At 41.8% G+C, this 19,622-nt stretch overlaps 1 protein-coding gene across 1 annotated transcript; it reads right to left on the reverse strand.

The window, feature by feature from the left end:
* Positions 1–30: 30 nt before the first annotated feature.
* On the reverse strand, positions 31–18,041 carry wdfy1 (WD repeat and FYVE domain containing 1). The gene is made up of 12 exons (XM_030440947.1): positions 17,805–18,041; positions 16,033–16,100; positions 15,843–15,916; positions 15,572–15,626; positions 12,122–12,272; positions 11,903–12,015; positions 8,884–9,010; positions 7,541–7,646; positions 6,950–7,051; positions 6,725–6,855; positions 6,511–6,619; positions 31–4,957 (listed from the first exon to the last, which is right to left on the reverse strand). The coding sequence occupies exons 1-12, from the start codon at positions 17,939–17,941 to the stop codon at positions 4,898–4,900; spliced, it is 1,233 nt and encodes a 410-aa protein (XP_030296807.1). The 5' UTR covers positions 17,942–18,041; the 3' UTR covers positions 31–4,897.
* Positions 18,042–19,622: the final 1,581 nt, after the last annotated feature.

Consider the following 19,622-nt stretch of genomic DNA (forward strand, 5'->3'; position numbering starts at 1 on the left):
GCGATACAAAAACAAACCAGAAGCAGTAAATTAAACATATCAGAATATCTTTATTAAGCATCAGTTATTTTGTCTCTCTGTGCCATCAAACCAAGACACAGCGACATAGGTCAACATCCGCATCGTCAACAAAAGTATTTAAAAATACAATTATTTTGAGATATACATCATGTTGGAACAGCGCGTGTCTTTTACAAGCATCTGAAGAGAAAAGGTCAACCAACAGAAATCAATATACAGTTATAGATTATTGGCCATGGCATTGTGGAGAATGAATCATCTTTATCTTGATGTGGCCTCTTATCAACGCGTAGGCCACCAATTCCAGTGTTTGATGAACTAATGACACAATGGCTCTTACAACTGCTCCATCCAAACCTTTTACAACATGATGAAATCTATTCCTTCCTTCCTGCAACTGGCCAGCAATCCGAAGAGAACAGCAACTCCTGCCATCTGTCATACCTTCGACATCTTGTCCATCTGCCGGGCAGTTAAGGCTCCACATCCAGGGAGACTTTCATCCCCAAATTAAATCTGTTACAGGGACATGATGAGAAGTAATGCCTGGGGGAAGCTTCTAGGTCTAGTGAACTGAAAAGGTAAGGCGAGCTTTGCCTCCTGATTGTACGGTAGCATCATCAATAACCCTGTAGACCCAAGATGACACATGAGCTTTGTAATGATACTTAGGGTTGGACTGATAGATCAATGCCAATATTGGCAATTTAACTGAAAACTACTCTATTTCTAATATGACCGAAGTGTATTATTGAAAGCATGTAAACAACCGAACTAACCAACATTTTTAAATGAATGATGAAAATTACAAAATATAATTATATCCCTTTTAAACCAAAACTAGCAGGTTGTTAGATGCGGGTGTGATCCCACTTTTGCTTGTGTGTCCCATTCTTCATCACAAATGTGTCTGAAAAACAGGGAACAGTCGCTGGAGCTTATAAGAGGAAGATGCTAAGGAGTGAGACCTCTCGCTTAGCCAATCCCAACTGGGGCTGATAAAAACCTGTGACTACTGCAGTCATTTGACAGGGGAGTGAATGTTGATTGTGCACATTGACACTGAAGACAAAAGCCAGAAGTTAGTGGCTGTTCATGGGTTTTTAGTCCAGTGTGAAAAGGGTGAACCCACAGAGAACTGTCACCAAACTTTGGAGCTCTATGCAGGGTTATACAGCATTTTGGGTTCTTTTAGCACATTCTTTTGATATAGCAGCTCGTAAATTCTGCTCTCATTCACGTATTTTCCAGCAGGCAGCTGCTTTGAGCACAAAAATGGTGTGATGAAGCCACTGTATGCTACCTGCCCAGCGCCAAACAGCAGAGTTAGTGTCTTAGTGTGTAGCTAGTTAACAAATTGAAACATTTAGCAGCTACAGAACCAGATTGTTTTGTCTGTAGGTGGTGGAGACCAAAACAAAGGGTTTAAATGAGTGACTATTGGACTTACATTCATCAAGTGACCAGAAACTCAACTCCAAATAAATGAACATATTTACGGTTCTTTTCGCTCATCTGGAACTTAGACCTGTACTATAAGATATATATTTTTTTATATTAACCAGCGACTGCTGACCTGTGGGATCCGACAACCATGTGTACTCTGAGGTCTTGTAAGAAGCCATGACGGTGTCAGCTAGGGATATTTACACCTTGTGAGTCTGTGTGTGTGTGTATGTGTGTGTAAGTGTGTGTGGTATCATGGCAAAATGTGGTCCTGACACCTGTTGCAGCACGTATTAACACAGAGGCAGTTTTGAAATGTGAAACATGCAGTCATGAATCTTTTAAGGTGTGCAGTTGAGATCAAAATGAATGCCAAGTTCAAAGGGGGGTGTGGCCCCACCACGTTTGTTCTGAATGCAGTCACATAACTTTTTAGGTGTGTAGATCAAATGTATATAAAGGCTGAGTTCAAAGATGTCTGTGGTCCCACCCATGGGTGCTGACTACTCATGAACATAACTGACTATTTCTTTACAAAGGGATATATTAGTGTTGTGTTTTCAGGTTGTTTGGCTGAAGTATTGCAGCTTTAATATTTTTTTTTTTTATTTAATTTAATTTCTTTGCTGTTTTATCTCAGTTTATCCACTTTGAAGTGATGGAAGGACAGAAATGCTCAAATTTAGATATAATGAACATTTCAACTAAATCAGCTAATCAGCTTTCAGTCTAACCCCAAGTATAACTGTAAAACATCTCAATATAATGGAGTAAAGTTTTGATGATGGGGAACAGCAGTCATATGACAACCACTGCTGTCCCTTGATTAATCAGTCATCCTCTGTCCACGTCAGGATGTTAAATAATGGAGTCATTCTCAACATTACCCAGTTTGCACGTGCTTCATTACAGAGTTCTGAACATGTTCTAGTTTGTTAATAGGAGGAAATAAAGACTACTACATGGGCACAAAGAAAAGTAAACCACCACTTACAATGATAACAGATAAATACTTTACTACAAATATAAATATACACTACATGATCAAAAAACTGGAATGTGACTACATTTTGAGATCAGGAATTCCAACATTATAATGCTCATTTTTTTTTTTTTCACTTACAGTAAGGCAAGCGTTAGTCTACCATTAGAAGATATGAGCCGCTATTTACAAAGACGCTACATCGAAATCCAGCTCCCAGCTCTGAACTTACAAAAAGGTTCTGTTCAATTCAAAGACAAAAGACCACGAGTTGTGCAATACAGTGCAGTGGTATGCGTTTAGCGTTATGAGACATCCTTGATAACACACGTGTGGGGAAAGAAGAAAGGGAAGGGGAAAGGAAGAGCAAACATCTTTCTAATGAGGTGAGTGCATGAGTGAATGATGCGTGAGTGAACAGTCGTGAGCACTGATAAACCACTAAAAAGGCTTTGTGAGCGTGTCCTTCTCTCTTTAAGGCTTTTGAAGGAACACATGCAGCCCTGATCTGACCTGTGATTCGGCTGGGGAAGATTCAACATGCCGGCACTGAGCGCTACAATAAGTTTAGTGTCCCTGTCTAGTAGAGAAGTGCCGCTACGGTGGGAGGGAGATCCAATTTTGCAACTTACAAATATTTCTATTTTTTTTTAAATTAAGCGTTGAAAAGCAATTCTCATGAGGTATCAGAATCTCGGGTTTCCACCATCAGTGCCATGTGGCATCTACCTACACAATTAAATGTTCACCCAACAAAGAAAATTTAGTCATTACTTACTCCCACCCATGTCAATGCGAAGTTTTGCAGTCCACAAAACATTTCTGGAGCTTCACGGCAGAACAGCTTTGCAGTTTTCTCCTGAATAACTGCAGTAGATGAAGACTTGTTTTAAAATGCAAAAAACATGAAATGGATCAATACTGCTCGCCCAGCTGAATCCAAGTCTCCGGAAGCCCTGAGATCTCAAACTGATTTGAAAAAGACGTTATTTACGCCCTCTAGGGTACCACAGGCTACGCACTAAGGCTTGAAACTTAGCAGCCACAGCGAAGATTCTGGCCTTTAAAAGGGTGAAATAATGTCTATTCAAATCTATTTCAGATCTCAGGGTTTCTAGGGACTGAGATTACATCAGACAAAGGGAGCCATTTTAATTTTAATTTATATATTTGGGTGGGGGCTGGAGGGTCACGTTTTAAACAAGTCCCCATCTACTTCAGTTGTTTAGGATAATGCTTCAATGCTGTTTTGCTGTGAAGCTGCAGAAATGTTTTGTGGACTACAGAACTTCCCCCGATTTTCCCCTCGGCACGGGGGTGAGTAGATAAACGACAGAACTTTCATTTTAGGGCGGAATTTTCCTTGAACATGCATGAGGTGGGGATGCTGTGCTATTTTTCAAAGTCACAATTATTAAATCTTGAGTTGTAATAGTGCTGCTGCACCTCAGGACGGCTGTGACGGGATGGCTGATGCCGCCTCTGTCCGTGCATGTCACGGTGGCGGCATATCAAATTTCCCATTTCCCACGCCTCACCTGGCTGGGTCGGCGCCGTCATGCAGACATCTGACGAGTACGTTAAATTTCTATGGCAGCATCTTTGCGCGTATCAAGAGATCTGTTAAGAAGGAGGCCATTTATTTTCTTACCACCCCTCAGTGATAAAACATCAATAATGGTTACGACTGACATGAAGATCTCCAGCCCAGTGACAACCGACTGATGTAAAACCTCCTGAGAGTGATTTAAGGCCAACTAGTGAAAGAAAAAAATAGCGAAAAGGAGGAAAAAAAGCTGATCACTTCGATCAGTGAGTTCATTCAAGCAACTATCTACTATACACATGATGCAGGGGTATATACAGATGTTCAGGGTTGTTTGTACATGTTTCAGTGACTGAGTAATATGCAGTTAGTGGGCCACAGTAATAATCAAGCTAGTGTATGTCTGTACAGGGATGGCAGGTCAGCGATATAGTGAAACCTATCTTTTCAGTGCGAAGGTAATTAAAAAATGACCTTTGTCAAAAGAAGCATTGGAAGTATTTATATAATGTAAACACTAATATCAATACCATTCCTCCCATAGGAGGAATCATTACGATACATGCACACATGTACACACACACCATTGTGCTTAGGGTTCTGTTTCGGATCAGAGCAAAAAGTCAAAAAGCAGTCACACACACCTTGATGGAGGACTGACAGTTGGCAGAATTAAAGATGAATTTGTTATGAGAAGCAAAAGAAATGTGGAGGTCTGCAATAACAACACACACACACACTCACACACACACGCGCGCACACACACACGCGCGCACTCACACATTCAACAAGGGCAGGCCTGGTTTCAGCTGAAGATCCCAGGCATGATGAAGAGATACACTGTACAGAGGGGTTTCCATGACACTGGAAGAGTGGGTGGAGCATGTAGTGGCCTAGGCCAATCAGCGCGAAGAGAAGCCTGTTGCTAAGCTACAGCCAACCACCTGCGTCATATCCCAGATCTGTGGAGACAAACAGCCAATAAGAATGACAGAAAATGCAACGCTGCATCATCACTGAAACCGTTTCTGTTGCTGCTTCAGTACTTCCAGGATGTTGTCGAGTTATCAATGTGCTCAATTCAAAGTATTTACTCATAATTAACACCAAATTATACAGTGGAATAGAATAAAATTGGAAGAGAGATGTGAAATAAAGGAAGCAATGAAAATGTAATTTGAATTAAAAAGTATCTACTTCTGAAATTAAGAGTAATAAATCACCAAAAATCACCGCAGCAAAATTAAAAAAAAGTTGCAATTACACTTTTGTAGTTTGCCTCTTCATGGAGAACACACTCTGTGGCCTACTTGAATTAACTGTAACAAATCCCAATGACCTCACTCAAACCATCCTTCTGCATTCCATCCATGAGCAAAGCACAGTACGCCGATCAGCCACAACGTTAAAACCACTGGCATGTGAAGTTAATAGTTTTGATCATCTCGTTACAATGTAGTGTTTGGTTCGGAAACCTTGGGGCCTGGCATTCAACAGGCGCAACCCACCTAAACTTTGTCGCAGACCAAGTAGAGCCACTCAGGGTATGAGGACTCTCTGATGGCCTGGACCCTCCCCAGGCAGGACAATGAGCGCCGCCACCGCAAAGACTGCTCATGAGTGACCCAAGGAATGTGACAAAAAGCTCAAGATGTCAACCCAGCCTCCAAATTCCTGTGCTTGGTCTGCAACAGTGTTTGTGTGGGTGATGCATGTCAGGTGCCGTTCACATGAATGCCACGTACCGAGGTTTCCAAGGCAACATTGCATTGCAACGAGACGATCAAAGCTATGAACTTGGCGTGCCAGTGGTTCTAATGTTGTGGCTGACTGGTGTATGTGCCAAGAACTTAAGACTTCCCTGCAGCTTTATACACTTCTGGTGTCTGAGTAACATTGTTGTCACCTCACAGACACAGGCGTAGATTATGCTGCGGCAGCGGTTTGAGTCTATAGAGAGTTTTGCTACTTTGTTTACTCTTTGTCACAAATTGAGCACGACGTAACAAATATTAATATTTTATCACAAATTACAAGGGCTGGCCTGACGGTCCACCCAATCAGCAGATCACCATGACTAAAGCCATACTTCTAGAGTGTCTAAAAAGAATATCAACAAGGGGGCAGATCAAGATATACACCTGAATATTATCCTTAAAAATGTCCAACATGGTGTAGTATCTTTACCAAAACTGTCTGCCATGAATGTCAACTGTTCATTATGGTGGACTAAGGAATTAAGGATGGTGAATTAAGCTTTTGTTCAAACCAAACCAGGTTTGATGATCGTTTGGACATTGGAAACACACATTTCTTCTAAATCAACAGAATTAAGTTAAGAGGATTTTTCCGAATTTTTGGACTGCCTGCAGACTCGCCCAATTTTATACCAGGAATCTGAGATAACAGATTAACAAAATGGTAGTGGCTTAATTAGTTTCAGTGTGTTCAGTGTGCATCCGACGCAGCCTGAATACATGCACGAATAAGCTGGTTTCAAAGAACTGTTGTTGACCTTAACAATGCGGTCGCTTCCACAAGTGACCATCAGGCCTCTGGATGGGTCCATGTCCATGTGGGCAATGTTGTGTTTCCCCTCGTGGAACGTGGCCAATGCTGTTCGACTGCAACACACACACACACACACAAACAGCTTTCAATCAGATTTGCCCTCAGTATGCTGAAAATCTGGGTAAAATGTGACCGACTGCATCAAAACTTTGACTCACTCTTCTTCTTTGATGGTATCAAAGCAGGCGTCACACACCCGCACAGGGAACTCAAAGCCCATGATTGGGTACGTGGAGCGTTTAGAACTACATTTTCCACAAACAGCCTGGCCACACTTCCTGCAGTGGTGCTGCACAAAGAAAAAAATAAGCAGTATATTAGCATGACTGATGGGCTGAGGGACTCAAAACTGGGGGGGGGGGACACTAGCCAGACTCTCCTACCTGTCTGAGGCCCAGGGTCTTAGTGTCCCACATCTGCTTGATGTTCCAAAAGAAAGGCTGCTCACACTTCTGACAGGAGTCGCTGTCTAACCACTGGGGCGCCTGCAGAGACACATGCAATCGGAGGCTCTTATTAAACATGCACAGACCCAATAATGTAGAGCGCTAAAGTAACTCTCCAAGTGGACAAGTGCTGTAATAATCATCTTTGCCCACACGAGCAGCATTTAAATTGAGTGAGGCATAAAACAAAGAGGAGAAACAAAACACAACAATTACAATCAACTCCCGATAGCAAAATACTACACCTTCCACGGTAGCTACTGTGCGCTGCTTTGACCATTATACTGAGTGAGCAGTGAGCGCTGTATGAGTTAAAGTCAATTAGTCATCACTAGACTACAGAGGTCAGTCCATTTACATTCAGTGATGCACTATTATTTGCATTTCCCACTCTCTGCTATTAGAAAAACTAGTACTCAAAACTAGAAATGCATAAATAATCCAACCCAAAGTCTAGGGGCTTTTTTTTTGTTTTAGAGTAATGTATAGATATATCCTTGAGCGGGGAATTATAAACATGATGCCAACCTCTTCTCTCTGTGCGTCCATGTTCCACACTGCAATGCCGCCATCGGCTGAGCACGACAACAACTGCCTGGTCAGCTGGAGGTACCGCAAGGCCTGAACACGCTCGCTGAGGGAGACATCGGACACAATGAGAGGGAAGAAAAGTTTCAACGAAATCCAAGACTTCAATCGAAGTCAAACCCTGATAAGGAGAAATGCTCCATGCACTGATCAATTTTGAGATTTTGGGCTATTTTGATTCCAAATCGTGTCATCTTTCAGATGAGAGCAAACAGTGTCCAAGATACTCACTGAGGTGCATATCTAATTAGATAGTCTCATTTACATATCTAAACATAAAATAGCAGCAAACTTGTTAAACCAAAATTAGTGTCCTTATGCAAGTAATCACCACACCATTATGTTGTATAAAAGTGCATTAAATGTTTTACATCTTTAAAGGCCTTCTTATTGAAATGAGTTTTTTCTCATACTCAAACTTTTTATTCCTGTTTATAGTCTGAGGATTTTTACAGAGGGGTTTGTTCATATATCCATCAAAGCCTGATTTATAGATCATTGTATTCCTAAATATGTGGCAGAAATGGATTTCTTTTTATTAATTATATTAAAAAAAATATCATTATCATTATCCTCACCTGTAATGTCTCTCCTTAAACCTACTTTGAGCTAAACTTTCACAGAACAGATCTGAGGGAATTGACACCCAACTCTGCACTCTGCAGTACGTTCAGTGTGTTGTTCAGTCTCAGCAGCTCTCATCGGTGTCTATGGGCAACCGGGGTGAGGTAACAGGCTCTCATAAACCCACTGCAACATGCCTGCTAGCACCAAACAGCAGTTTGGTAAGTTAGTAAATATCCTTCTGATACTTGTGTTGGTAACCATGTGCTATTAAATACATCATAATACATTAGTAAAATACAGTAGAGGAGGAGAAAAGAAGAAAAAGTTGTGATGAGGGCACCAAAAATGCTTGAATGGAGATCAATACTTGTTCATCATTAGGATTAAGGACCTGTCCAAAATACAGTAGCATTGCAACTCTCATATAATGGGTGCCTGAGAGACAAACCTCTGTAAATCCTGCTGGGGTGTGACAGGATCCACGGAGGTTTGCTCCTGCACACATTAGTGGACAGAGGTTTTGTTGATGACTCCCGTCACATGCGGGGGAGGTGCACCAGGAGGTGGTGAAATATGTATGAAGATCAGGAAGCGGAGATAAACACCGGCGGGCCTAAGAACATCTGTTGCTGAACCCACCATTTCGTCGATTCCGTTTTAAGCCTCCCAAACCCTGACAAACAAAGTGGAGGTAACGCAACCACTGGCGGACTTACTGGTGTCCCTGCAACAGTAGCGTTCGTCCTTTGCGGCCTCCGATGTCCCACATGATGACGCTGTGGTCAGAGGCCCCTGAGAAAAGCAGCCTCTGAACAGGATCCCACCAAAGGGTCCCTATACTGCCTGGAGGGGACAAAGGGATAGAGAAAAAAATCAAGTTAAGGGGCACCGTTATGATCTGACCTGTTGGCTCCATCTGCTGCCTGCTGGGAGAACTACAGGAAGACACGACCAAACACCTTCAACCTGGAGCTGACTACAGCCGGAGAATCCCCTCTTTGACGCATGAATCTACCCATTTGTAATTCTGTGCTGAATTAATTCACTTAATTTGTACGTGCCACACTAGCCACTAGGCGCAAATTATGCAAATGTGCGACATGGTGACGCAGTGTGACGTCAAGAAGTCACAAAATGAAAAGGAGGACTGGTGAGAAGGCTTTTCAGGAGCAGTTTTTCTGTGAGAGACTGCTGATTTGGACTTCAGCCATTTTAAAGATCTGTCCATGCCCAAGAACAGATTTAAAACACTTAGGGAATGGAACATAACAGAAAAAGGTCTCCTTCATTGGAAAAGAGTACGAACATTTCAGCACCCCGCAATTGTTGTTGCCACTAACTTCAAATAATCAGAACTTTTATCATTAAACTAAATCCACAAAAAAAAAAACTCTGATTATGAATGAGCTGCTAGGAGCTAGTATCGAGTATCTTATTTCTATTCTATATCTGTTGTTTTTTTTATTTCCCCACTTGCTTTAGCAGTGTAAACACATTTTCCATTCCAGTACAGCCAACTGGAATTGATTAGACGCAGACAAATAACTGACAAATCTAACTGTTGGTTATCTTCTTGCTCGTAAGCTTGGTTGCTAAATTGAAGCAGCCATGTTCGTTGCTGCTGACACCGCGAACCAAGCGACACGAATCAGCTATCTGCGTCCGTCACAGGTAGAAAGACTGGAGGTATTTGTGCATTATCCTTTAAGCATTTCTATTTCAGTGTGAAACACAGTACTTCCTATTTCACTACAATCTGTCTACTATCTGTTCACAGATAAAGTCCGTGATAAAGTGATGATCAACAGTGCAAAGGAAGTGAAAGGTCAAATATTTGCATTCAGGCAAGAAAAAAAAAACATAAATGCGAACTGGGGTTGCATTTTAACACAAGTTTAAGAAATAAGATAAGACGGGTCAAAAGCTGCTGCCACTGCTCTGATATAGTATGGTCACAGGCAGATTTGACTAACAACCGCACCAAACAGACCATCTGCTGCTTCTTGTCAGAGGGTAGAGCATGTTACTCGGTAAACACCCACGATTCTTCTGCGTGTGTGTGTGTGTGTGTGTGTGTGTGTGTGTGTGTGTGGCCACAAAAACAGCACACAGCTGTTGTGACAAAACAGTGCACACAGCGCCCAATGACTTAAAATGCTTCAACCGTACTTTTGATGTTCTGGTTGAATCACAGATTTTCCAGACAAGCCAACTCGCAAATACTTAATGTTTTCCATGTTTCCAGGGAAACATTCAGCATTCTAAGCAAAAATCAGCTGTGGGAGAGACAATGAAGCTCTTGAAGCTGGACCAGTACGTGATGAATAACGGCCTGTGGCAGGTGGTGGTGGTGGTGGTGGACTGACGAGTCTAACAGTAACTGTAGCTACATGACACACAGGGCACCCACACATACACACATACACACACACAGGATCGTGTCATCTGACCCACTTTTAAAGCCATCGTGAGAGCTTCATCCTTTACACATAGCATTGTTATAAATGATATTCAACATTAGGGAGCAAGACCACACACTGGGATCTGCATTCACGGTGACATTATTGACAATATTTAGAGCCAATGAAAGAAAAAACAGTCAAAAAGAAGATTATTTCCTGGAGCCGGTGAAGGTCAATTTAGCAATTTTTTGTGAAAAACACTTTTTTTCTTACAATGGCAAGCATAAAATCCTTGATGTGAGACTAGTGACGTCAGGTCTGACCTTTCCATTCTATTTTGATCAAGCTTAATTTCCTATCAAATATTGGGGGGAATTCCGGCTTGTGCACAGCTTGAGCCAACACCACACCCGTTAGCATGTATTATCAGTCCAATCAATATTAATTATCATGGGCGGATGAAAGAGAGGCGTTCTGCATGATGCCTGGATTTCTATTATCTATTTTTTTTTTTTGTTTACGTTTTAAAATGGTAAGGGCACACTGACACACCTGTCCTAACTGGCTTTCCTGTAAACAACAGGTCTGTGGTTAAAAAATAGGGTTTTTGAGGATCAACAAGTAGTGATGACTCTTCTCACCATAGGAGTCATCCCTCACCCTGTCCTCCACCAGCTCATGAGCACATGTGTGATTAGTGCCCGAATGAGAACACAGGGGAAGTGTTTTGTTTCACCGTGTCCTGAAGTATCCTGGCAGCTTATCAATTCATCAATAGGTGAAGCGTCTGTATTCAGATTTGGAGTTTCCGAAAAATTCCCATCTTAAAAACCTCTGAAAAAAAAACAAACTGCGGAACAGCTTGAAGAGCGTGGAAACAACACAGCTATCACATCTCAACTCAAACAAACAGACCTGGGAATTTCCCAGTCCCAGCAAAGACTGCGGCAGTGTGAGGTCTTCTATTTGACAGAATGTGTGCAGGCTCTTCCTTTACTTAGCTCTTCCTACTGAAGCTTTCATAGGAAAGGCTTTATATTGAGGCCCTTGTCGTCCGTGTTAGTTAATAGGTAAGAAGGCCCTTACAAGAACAAGTGAAGTTGAAAACGGATTAGAATTTAGCTCACTCTTCCTGGTTTCTACAGTCTCACCAACCTAGAATCTCGTTTTCTTGCATCATGATGACAGGTACTATGAACACATATGCACACCTGGCTTCAGCATCAGAAGACAAAGTATTTGTGTGGAGACCTTGTGTGATTCACCTTCATTGGGAGATAGCAGTAAGTTTGTGCGGATGATTCTTTATGTGTATTTAGGTGCGTGTCTTTACCTTCATGGCCCTTCAGCGTAGTGATGGTGGAATACGTCTGCCTCTCCAGCTTCAGCAGCGTGATCTGCCCCGAGTAGTCGCCGACAAAGGCATGCTGCGTCTCGTGATCGTATCTGATCAGGGAGTCAGGGCTTTAACACACCGTTGCAACGTGCAATGTTACTACTTGATGATGGACGTTCCTATATACTGTACACATAGTGAGTCAATGAAGGATACTGTAGGCAGGAGGCCCAGGCGGTGAAGTAGTGTCTCCCCAGCATGCTGCCACTCTGGGTGCACATCCAGCTCACACTCTTGTCGTGGCCAGTACTCACCACCCACTCGCTCTCCAGGGAGAACACCATATCCGACACGCGGTTTTGGTGGGCTGCAAGACACGTAAGCATTGGGTGTCATGTTAGATGAGCGTCGAGCGAGATCTTGTCCATTCCATTGGAGTTAAAATCGGAGCCGTCGTGGATGAGCGCCATCTAAGACTAATTTGCCCTTTCCACGCGCTGATCCCATCTGCCCAGTGTAGCCGTAATCCCGACTAAGACAGGCCAATCCCTTCAAATTATTTGTATGCCCATCAGTCCTAATGGTCCATCTGGGGGATCACTTTAACGGTGCACACTTTTGTCGTATACTTCAGAATTCAATGTCTCTTTACAGACAGCAGGGTGTTAACCCCTTTCGTTACAACGTATTGTTTAGAAAATCCGGCCAACAGCTTTATTGATGAGACATAAAATGTAATGCCAAAATCTGGCTGATAGTAACAGTATGTGCCGATATGCTACTAATTTAGACAACATATTTAAAACTGCAATGATAGATTTGAATGCCCTTGTTTTAGTAAGCATTAGTAAGAAATGTTCAGTCACACTTCAGCTAAAGCTCCTTTTAGGGATTTCTCGGGGCAAAGGAAGCTGTGAACACAACACAGACTTACAGAATTAAAATCTTATGAAGTGGATGCGGCTAACGTGCTCGGAAAAGTCAAGCATACACAGAGCAACATTCATATTCTTTCAGAGCTGTGTGTTCCGGCTGCCCCGCGAATAGAAATCCAACACTAAAGCTCTGTTTGTCACCACAAACGTTGTTTTCACCAGATAGATCCTTGCTTTGCCTAAATGTCAATCAGTATCAGGCAAGTAGAATGAGATGATGAAAGCAGTAAGACTGAACCCAAACAGTTTAGTTGCGAGTGATAAAAAAAAACCAAAACAATCAGCTGAAAGATGCTAAAATGTGCTGTAAACGTCATTTTCATGACTTCAAAGCTGCTCAAAGGAAAGAATTAACATGGAAACAGGCGAATGTCTTTGCTGCACAGCGTAACAAATAACATTACATGCTATCTGGACAGGCCTTATGACTGTGTAGCACTTTGTTCATAAGTGCGAGGTTGGAGAAATAAAGCTCTTAGGGCTCACTGTAAAACAAAGCATCTCTGATAAATGAAGCACAGAGGAATCATTTCTTTCTTTTTTCAAGTGTACAAGACAGTAACTTGCAGAGCTACAGAACTATTGGTGGCTCAACTGCACATACTTTCCATTTAACCCTGCACTATTTTTTTATCAATAAGAAATTACTTGGCATATTCTTATTGCCTCGTGACCAAACCATGACTGTCCATGGCTCTGAGCGGGGGCTGAAACTTTGATCTTCCCTGTCCTCTCTCCATTTTCCAATTAGTGATCTTTTTCCTCAAAGATTCTTTCTTCCCGGGATTCAGTGAACAGTCATTTATGAGGCATTTCAACCATATTTATGTCGCTGCTGTGTTCTCTGTAACTTGTAGCGGTTCTAGGCGTCCGATGGAGCAACAGCTTTTGTCCCTTGTGCAGTGTGAGCAACAAGCCTCCGTGGACATGTTCTAACAATAATGCGGCACAGATTTTGCCAAGTAATTAATCTGAACAACAGAGAGGAACACATTTTCCAAACTCAGTCTTTCATGTCAATTTCTAACCAGACTGAACATATGTAAGCTGTCTTTTATCATCAGCAATGGGCTGCTGAAAATTAAAGTCAGTGCTGCCTTGTCTGCAGCTCTGAGGAAAGTAACATTGACTGCCAAAAGGCAAATGGTAATGTTAAGCCCTGCCTGTCTTTAAAGTGCATATAGACATCCTAATAATGCCTTGTTTGCTCTGATTGTGACTCATGTTGGAGCTGTTCGGCCTCTGCTGCTAGATTTTGCTACAAGTGGTAGAAACCAGATGGAGCATTCCAGTGCTGACGTGGTGCTCAGCCATCTAAACAGACTGGAGGTTTTTCCCCCTTAAGCCTGGTTTTCCACTGATGAGGCTAAATATCTGCGGATACAGTCACAGAAACTGTGCTCTGTACATAACCTACCAATTATGAGCATATGACAGGAGAGGAACTCAAGATGTTGGGCTGCAACCAGCAATTATTTTTTATTATCGCTTGTGAGAAAAATTCACAATTCGCAGTCCATGGTGGCGGGGATCAGGATGTCATAGTTTGTTCCACGAACAGTCCAAAGTATCTTTACATTACAATGATTATACATATTAGAAAAATATTTAAATGACATAATAAGGGCTGTACACAATAGCTCAAAGCTTCATTCACAATATAAAACCAAGTATATCTGCACAGCTGCACTGGATTATAAGGGCTACATTAATATTATTAGTATTACACTATTTGTAAAATTAGATTCCAGTTGTAGCTACCTAGGTTTGTTTGTGACTTGTGTGATCCTAGCATTTCGAAATGCTTCAGAGCACTGTAAAGTCCCAAAGCCAAAATGTATTTAAAAAAAGATCGATGTAATCATTACCTATAATTCACAACATACTTTATCTCACAAAATATTTTACTTCGTCTGTATTTTTGGCATTCAGCCTTTCAAAAACAACATTTTCACTGTGGTCAAAAAACACTGTGCGCACACTGTTGCTGCACACAAACCGAGGCCTGCACCCAGCAGCACTCTAAAACTGACATTTATATAACCATAACACCAAAAAAATCTATTTTGGCTCTAAAAAGCAATTTGTCATTGCCATTTCTATGGTGATATCATTTTGTTATAAGGCTCAGGGCACAATTATTATTCCATCTTTATTTTATTCCTTCACTAGCCTGCAGCCTTGATGCATACATGTTATTATTAAAGAAAGTTGATTCAATTAAAAAAAGACTAACTCGTTCAATCTGTTTAATAATTGTATTCAAGTTGAGAATTCTTTTTAAGGGTGATGACGTCATAAAATACAAGGGCAGATATTTTGAACCTCGAGTGGACGACCCTGAGAGAAGCTTCGAATGTGAAACATAAAACACATCGGGTACAGCTTTAAAACACAGCTGTCAATCTTGTTAACATTTGTAAGAACACTTGATATTTGTTTTGTTTTTTTGTTTTTTTGGCCTTTCTACTTTTTTTTTTATTGACAGAGCAGCTTAAGATGTGACAGGAAACAGGTTGAGAGAGAGAGGGGGAGTGACACGCAGCAAAGGGCCCCAGGCCAGGACTCGACCCCGGGGCCGCTGCAGCGAAGACAAAGCCTCTGTACATGGGACGCCCGCTCTACCCACTGAGCTAAACGGAGCCCCGTAAACAACACAATTTTGCCTAGTCTCTCAGCTTGTTGCTGAAGTGAATTTGACAATTTGTGTGTCTTCATCTCATGTTCTCACCTGGATATGTTTTGACGTGGTTCATCTTGTTGAAGTCTTCAGAGATGAGAAACTCCTAATAGCAAACACACACACACACACACACATTGAAAACAAGTTTCAAATCAAATAGCTGTCCTGACCCCACAGGCTCTTAGAGGAGTCCAAATATTGAAATTGTGGCCCAGCCAAACCAGATATGCAGATTCTTAAAACTACACAGTTTGAGCAACCAAAAGAGTGAACCTGGAGCAAGTTTATCAAGCCGTTTGTTCGAGTTAGCTTCACTCACCACAACAGCTCCATTGTCCTGGCCTATGAAGATGCGCCTGCTGTCATGGTGGTACGACATGCAAGAGCACGGAGCTAAAAGAGGAAGGAGCAAACAGCAGCAGTGAGCCGGGAAAATGAAACAAACAAGCATACAGGGACAGACATGTAAATAATGAGTTTTTCCATTGAGGCAATGCATTCTTACTTACAGGACACTGTGTGGTAGATGCTTGGCCAGTACTGACCGCTGTCTCTTTTCAGCCAAACTCGGATGGTTCTGAGGGAAAATGTCAAAACGTGCAATTCAAAAACACTCTCCTGTGTCTCATTCTGTAGTCTATGTCACGTGATAAGAGGTGCATTTTTGATTTACAGAGCTTTAAATGCATTTCTGATCTTTTACTTTCGGTTTGTCTTGACCCACCACGCAGTTAGAGAAGTGCATACTTGATGTAAAAATGGAAAATACTCAATGGAAATATCCACTGAGGAGAGCCCTCGCTTAGGACTGGGCTTAATCCTCGTCCGGGAGACCAGCCACAGTTCTCTTCAAACACAATGCTCGATTCTGTTCATGAAGCGGCACTGAAGGCAGCGGGCTGACAAATGTATCAACGGCATATTGAAATCATTGCTGTTGGTCACAAATTATTCTTGGCAGGTCACCGTATTAGAATTATGTAAGTGACAGCGCAGTCATTCACAGGCTTTGTAAATGTTACTGCCGAGACCACAATGCAGAAGTGATTCAACCCTGAACCACTCTCGATACTTATCTGATCATCTTGGTTTCACTTTATGGCATGAGTGTCCCTCCCACCCACCCCAAAAGATGACATGTGCCGTCATGTTGCATTTTTGAAAACCAAATTCAGCCCCGTTCGACTTTTTAAGGACTCAGGTTTAGGGGTTTTTCTTTTATTTCAGTGAAGACGTGATAATATCGACAAGCAGCACCTGTCCTGCTCTGTTTCATCAACAAAACTCACCCAAGCACTTCCCTTTTGAATCTAAAGTAGGTGAAATGGGTGACGGAAACTGCAACACACTTCTTCAAAGCAACCAAGTTCCTTTATTTAAATGAGGATGTCGCTTCTTCACACTTGTTCTCAGGCAGGACAAGCTCTGATATCACTTACAGCAGAGCAGTGCATGTTATGGGCTGATAATGAGCACTAATACATCTTCACAAGTCCGATATTCTGGTTTCTGGACTGCTGCCTCCGCGTGTTGCTGAAAATATGTAATTGACTTGATGCTGTTAACCACCAATGGAAGCTGCAATGGAAAAGATTTATAGCTCTACTCGAGTTATCAAGATGTGACGTTCAGGGAGCAGAAAAACGCAGCCATTTCAGCCAGGTACAAAATCCTGCGTAGCTTGGACGTCACACATAATAAAGCAATTTGTAACTAGATAAGACGGACAAACGTCCAGTGAAACCCTGAGCAGAGTTTCAGTAAATATCACAACTTTAATTACAAGGCCCGGTTAAGATGCATTTCACTCACAGCACCTGCGATCAATACAATCTTTACAGCATCCGAGGAGCACTTAAAGGCAACAGCCGCTGGTTTGAGAAAGTAATGTTTACTGTGAGCAATCGCTCGGTAGCTAACTAGCTAGCTAAGTCACTATAACCGAGAGTTAATACATTGTGACACTCGCGTCTTGCAAACCGTGGGTCGTAACACTCAATGTTGCAGAACAAAAACTAAAAATTATATCCCCGTTTACTATTACAGTTGGTTGTTTGTTCGCGGATACTTTATGGATATGACTCATTCTTTCTGGCTCTCTAGCTAACCCCCCCGCGAGCCCACACAAATCCCTCTCAGAGCGGAAAAAAAACGTCTTTTTTATTGTTCTTCTTGAACCAGTGTTCCAGGAATTACGAGTGTAATGGCCAGCAAATAGACCGAGCCCGCTAGCTAATGTTACTGCTGTTGGGCTAACCGTTAGCCTGCTCGGCGAACTCACCTGTCCTCGCTGACCGTGATCACTCCATCTTCTTTTGGTATCAGGACGGCCTTGTTGACAGTGTCTGAGTGGCCCTCGATTTTGTTCAAAAGGATCGGTCGAGCCGTTTGGGGCCTCGAATGAATCTCAGCAGCCATGGTTTTGACTAGGCAGCAGTGTTTTCGTTCAGCTGATTTTCCTCCTCACTCGCCAGTAGAGGAGGATCAGCTGACACCATGGACGTACCCGGAGCCGCTGTCAGGATTACCGTAATGACCGTAAATTCAGACTGGGCACGACTGAAATGGGACATGAGGGAGAATTCCGTTTCGTCGGATGCCATATTACCGTACCAACAACAGTGGCTCCAACGTCCCAGGGGCCACAGCAGGGCCTCAGAACCTGGCGCAGCACCACAGCCTGAAACTATCGATAAGTAAAAGTAGGCTAAATGCTAATAGTAACACATTATTACAATCAGTTGAAGGTATGATGAATACAGCAGTGTAAGATAGGGTCAACATATTATCATGTGCAATGACATTGTAAAAAATCTGTTTGCAGTCTTCACTTCTTTTAGTTTTGTGGCAAGGCTATTTTCATTCCGGGCATTTAGCAGAAATGCTTCTTCGTCCAAAGCAGCTTACGGTAATACATACATACATTCATACAGTGATGGCGGTGGCTGGCTGCTGCCATGCAAGGTGCCAACCAGCACATCAGGAGCAGTTTGGGGTTCAGTATCCTGCCCAAGGACGCTTCAACATGAAGACCAGGGGAATTGAACCAGCCAACTCCCAATAACAAGATGCTGGCTCTACCCCTGAGCCACAGCCGCCCAAATGTATGACCACATACATGTTGATTGTTCTTGAGCCTGACAAGACACATAATATAAGTATATATAAGTATATAGTATAAATAATATATAAGTGAAACACCTGTGTCTGTGAGGGTCTGTGGGGCTTTAAATCAATGATAATATCACATCATATTCATTAAGTAGATGATCTGTTTCATATCTAAAATCAATGAAGGACCTACGGAGTATTAGTGTTTTAATGTAGTGTCCTTGGTTATAGCTGTTGAATAAATTATGTATGAAGTGATACGTACAATATTTTCCACTTAAATGTAGTGGAGTAGAAGTATACAGTAGCATAAATTGGGCTTCTCAAACTGCACATCCTTCACCCTGTGATAATTAATCCCCTTTTTAAACACAAATTATAAACCTAGGATTAATTGAAGACTTGGGCTATATGAGTCTGATGCATTTCTACCAGTCTTTGGCAGGCTTCAGGATTAGAGCAATACGTGTAATGAGATTATGCAATCAGAATACAAAAAGAAGGTGTTTGTATTCTGGTAGCATTACAAAAAGAAAAGAAAATACATAATTCATTTACAGCTGCATTCAGTAAAAAAGAGGATTACTAACAGGATTATAAAAGAAAAAAAAAAGCATGATATACTAGTCTGTAACCATGCACAGGTGCACCAATGACAACACTGGAACACTTGCACACAAAATCACTCTGGTTTTAAGAGAAACCAAATATACAACCCCCCTCTTGACCAAAATGTTTTTAAATAAACTCCTGCAACCCTCAACAATTTTAGTGGTTTAGAAAGTACATTGATGATTTAATAGTTGCTGAATAAATAAGCCATACATTTGAACAAACTGTTAAGAAGCACCATCACTTCTTTCTGCAGCAGAATAAGTTATAATCAAAATACTAACATAAAGCAATAGAACGTAAAATGTAGAGAAACATTCCCTTGTAAAACACACTATGTAAAACATACTACTACTATTAAAATAAGGTAGACAAA

Source organism: Sparus aurata, chromosome 2 (genome assembly GCF_900880675.1).
Source record: "Sparus aurata chromosome 2, fSpaAur1.1, whole genome shotgun sequence".
Lineage (NCBI taxonomy): Eukaryota > Metazoa > Chordata > Actinopteri > Spariformes > Sparidae > Sparus > Sparus aurata.